General features: G+C 38.5%; 1 protein-coding gene across 1 annotated transcript; it reads right to left on the minus strand.

Annotated features, from left to right (window-relative positions):
• Nucleotides 1-446: 446 nt before the first annotated feature.
• On the minus strand, nucleotides 447-2,491 carry FOXB2 (forkhead box B2). Its single transcript, XM_072126364.1, has one exon. It carries the CDS (start codon nucleotides 1,903-1,905, stop codon nucleotides 955-957), a length of 951 nt encoding a protein of 316 aa, XP_071982465.1. The 5' UTR covers nucleotides 1,906-2,491; the 3' UTR covers nucleotides 447-954.
• Between the last annotated feature and the right edge of the window lie 1,695 nt (nucleotides 2,492-4,186).

A 4,186-nucleotide genomic window follows, 5' to 3' on the forward strand; every position in this document is an offset into this window, starting at 1 on the left:
GACATTATTAAACATAGCTTTATATTTTGCAATGTAGCAAATGACCACCTATGAATCGCTCTTGTCTCTTCTTCTACTGTTTCAATCCTTCTATCTATCTAATTTGTCTATTATCCATCTATTTTTCATGTGTCATATTTGTCTGTCATTTATCTATCTGTTGTCTATTTAGCTATTTCTAGCTATTTTCTATATATATAAATCTACCTATAAATCTATGTATATCATCTTCATCTTTTTTCTCTTATTGAATACGACATTTTTAGTAGCTAAGGGAATTGAAGTTGTAGTGGATATTTATCGCAGGATCTTACACTGTGTTTCATACTGATGTAAAATAACTCACCATCAACAGGTTGTTATGAAAGGTTCAGTTGTCAGTTCTCTAATTCACTGGACAGGGGATTGGCACATATTGCAGCATATAAATAAAACAATACAGAGTGTAGCTTTAAAGTTGCATTTAATAACCCATCAGCACAAACAGGGAGGATGTTTCATTCAGACATCTATACATTGCATCAATAAGATAAGTGACATGACATACTGTAGTATCTACATTACTGCACCCTTACATCTACATTGTACAATAAAGTGCTGACTTTCCCATTAGTTATATTGTCATGTCCTTTTTCCTGCAGGAAAGTTTTTCTAATTTTTGCACAGAGATACTTTTCTGAACTGAAGCAATATAGATTCGATATGGAAAGAGCACATTGAAATGTATTATATCACATAAGAGCCATTTAAGTGCTTGTAATAATAACTGGTATGTACTGGGTGGAAATTGCTTTACATTCTGTAATATAAAAGGAAAAAAACCCGAATAAATACCATACTGTTGAAATAAATTATTTACCGCACCACATAGTGTATCTGGAGCTCAACACACACTTTCATATATCCATTTATAACTATATATAAATGTGTATGTATATATAATACGGGGAAAGTCTATGCCGATGAGTGGATCAGGACAGAGTGCAGCATACCAGTCTTGCTGTCTGAATGATTGCCCGATGGCTGCTCCAGGAGTGGGGTCGCCACAGTCGCCTGTGTAACTGTTGGGGGGCACATACTAGAGGCATTTACAGTCAGGCTTGGGATAGCAGATACTGGTGGGAGCGAAGCTGTTGGTTTAATCGGAACAGGCACAGCTGGAATAGTCTGAGTGGGGGCATGGCATATTGTCTTCATGGGTACCCCGAAATGTCCATACTCTTGTGACACTGCCATGCTAGTCATAGAGTCCATCATGCCAACATGTGGCCACATGGAGCTGACCATGTTGCTAAGTTGACTGGGTACAGGATATCCCAAATGATGCATCATGGATGCTAAAGGAAGACCACTAGTCATCACCCCCTTGTAGTCTCTCCCAATAATGTTCTCTATTGCAAATGGGTGCTTAAATCCGCTGGACTGGTTGTATGGCTGGAAATGAGGGAGTCTGCCAATTCCAGTTACTGCAGAAGCATCAGAAGTTGGAACACCCAGTTTGGTCTGGTTGTGTTGGTGATGGAAATAATGAATCATCTGATGATTTTTAGAAGCTAAATGTTCTGCCCTGTGCACCTTAAACCTCTTTCTCCTTCTTAGGAAACTTCCATTCTCAAACATGTCTCCACAGTCAGGGTGTAGAGCCCAAAAGCTGCCCTTTCCTGGCTGGTCAGGTCTTCTTGGGATTTTGATAAAACAGTCGTTGAAGGACAGGTTGTGCCTCAGAGAGTTCTGCCACCTCTGTGTGTTTTCTCTGTAGTATGGGAACCGGTCCATGATAAATTTATAGATGTCACTGAGAGGTAGCATTTTCTCAGTGGAGCTCTGAATTGCCATTGCAGTCAATGAAATATAGGAATATGGTGGCTTCTGGTCACTGTAGGAGTTCTTCCCAGGTCGAGGCATGCTTTTGTCGTCAGAAGTTGTAGTTACTTATGTTTGTACAATGTCTCACATCACAGACAAAACACTAAATGTGTTATGTATTAGATTCAGGTCAAGTTGTCTTCTCAATCCTCTTAGTAGTCAGGAAGCTGTAATGAGCTGATTCTTCACACTTTAGAGACAATATGACTTCCAGAAATGAATCAGGAGCAGAGTTCATCAAAGAAGATGCTAAATGACTCTGATCAGGAAGCTGGAGCAGCATCCAGTCACACAGGGTGTCATCCTTCTCAATGTGCTCCTACTGGATACAGAGGGAAGGTGCTGAGGCTCTGCCTGGGGAAGCAGATGAGCAGGAGATGAAGGAGCTCTGGTTTTGTACTGATCACAGAGATGCTGAGACCCCCACTGCTGCCTCTTCATTATCACATGACAGTCTCTGAGGGACTGCACGCAAGACGAAGTCTCATCTGGTTTCTTGAGACCTAAGGAGAGCCAATGTACTGTAAGAACGCGGTGTGAGGTCGTCCTGGAGAGGGCTTGGCTGGGAAGGTATGCAGCACTTTGATCCCTTTCATTGATGGCTTTCCATGCATTAAGACCTCAAGGATTTCTCTGCTGTAAGAGTTAAGTGGATATGATCCACAACTGCTAAGGGAATTCTCACACTCTGCCCGCACTCTACTTCTATAGAATGAGCTATATTGGGGGCTTTCATTCTGTGATTTTTGTGCAGCCACTGAACTCCTCAAACAGCAGAAAACTATTCAAACAGTTAGAGAAATGCACTTGGTCTGTCAATAAAGGAGGACAAGTGTGCTTAACAAATAGGACCCTTTCACCTTATTCTTAACTCAGTAATTAGAAAATGTTGCTTGTGATGCTTGGACTCATCTTAATGCCACAGTCCATTTGGAAAAGCCTTTCTTCATTATCCAGGCTATAGGAACTGCTCTTCGTTTGCATCTGCTTTGCTATTCCTCTGAGCCTTGGTCTGATGGACTTAACTTTATCCTACACCATAGAAACAACATATACCTTGCATCATATAACTCTTATACAGTATATCTGTATAATTATACAAAACTTTTTGTGCACCTTGCATTCTTATATAAGGTAAGGCTGAATGGAGCTTTTCTATGAATATCACTATGTTAAGAAACATACATCTATCCTGGAGTACAAGCACTAGAATCATTTCTAAAACTGCATTGTCCCAAATCCTACAGCAGATATGTAATGGTTAATGTCAATAATGTCTTGTACAACTTAATTTACAGTCAGTGCCTTAAATAAAAGTGTGATAGTAACAATTTTTATTGATATTTCATTTCAATAAATCTTTTACTTTTATAGAAGCATTTTACATTCTATACTGTAAGGCACAGATAATTAGGATATAGCAGGATTAGTTATGAGTGGTAAGTGCAAAAGGGACATTACCATTTCAGCAAAAAGTTATACATTGTTCCAGTATGTTCTCTGTATCATTTTGTATGGATTCTGCTTGTTTTATTGTTTTCTTCCACAGCTTAAACATTTTTGGGTCATTTTATTTGCAAACAGGTGTGCAGATCATACATGTGTGAAATAAATGCATGCACTGGAAAGTGGATAAATGTGAACACTTACCTAACACTCCATAGGTGATCTTTTTTTTTTTTTTACAGTAGACTGAGAAAAACAGCTGATAGTGAAAAAGGTAAAACATGGAAAGATTTCCAGCATTGTGATCCATTAGAATTGTATTTTTTTTAATCATTTAAAAAACATGTGAAGACAGAACACAAACAAAACATTTTGGTAAAAGGGGAAAAAGTTGCAGTTTTGCTGGTGTTGTGGCCTCGCATTAAAATAAAAGAAGAAAATGTTAATGGATTAAGGCACTGGAAATCTTTCTTGGTTTTACCTCATACATTGATCATCACAATCATATTACCAGATTATGGAGCTCTAAAGTTATATCCAACATGAAAATGCCAAGCAGTAACAAAGTGGAATTAGAAATGAAATCTAAAAATGTGTGTCTAAAAAATTTACTTTCACTTCATTAACGTATAGGAATACTGAAGTGAGAAGCAGGTACATTGGTACCCTTACGGCAAACCTCCAGTTAAAGCAGACATCAGTACATAATGCATACTTTATGAACCTGGTGCCCTCCCTTTTATGTTTTCCCAGCCTCCTCTGCAAACTAGTGCAAGCTTCTTTGAAGGCTCTTGTAAATGTCATATAATAACAAATAAATGACGACCCAAAATTTAAAAGTGCACTTGTCACTGGGACAAAAAAAGTTGTCTGG

The sequence above is a fragment of the Engystomops pustulosus genome, chromosome 1 (genome assembly GCF_040894005.1).
Source record: "Engystomops pustulosus chromosome 1, aEngPut4.maternal, whole genome shotgun sequence".
Lineage (NCBI taxonomy): Eukaryota > Metazoa > Chordata > Amphibia > Anura > Leptodactylidae > Engystomops > Engystomops pustulosus.

Excerpts from the sequence above, each read along its gene's own strand:
- FOXB2 (XM_072126364.1), bottom strand. The coding sequence starts at position 1,905 with ATGCCTCGACCTGGGAAGAACTCCTACAGTGACCAGAAGCCACCATAT.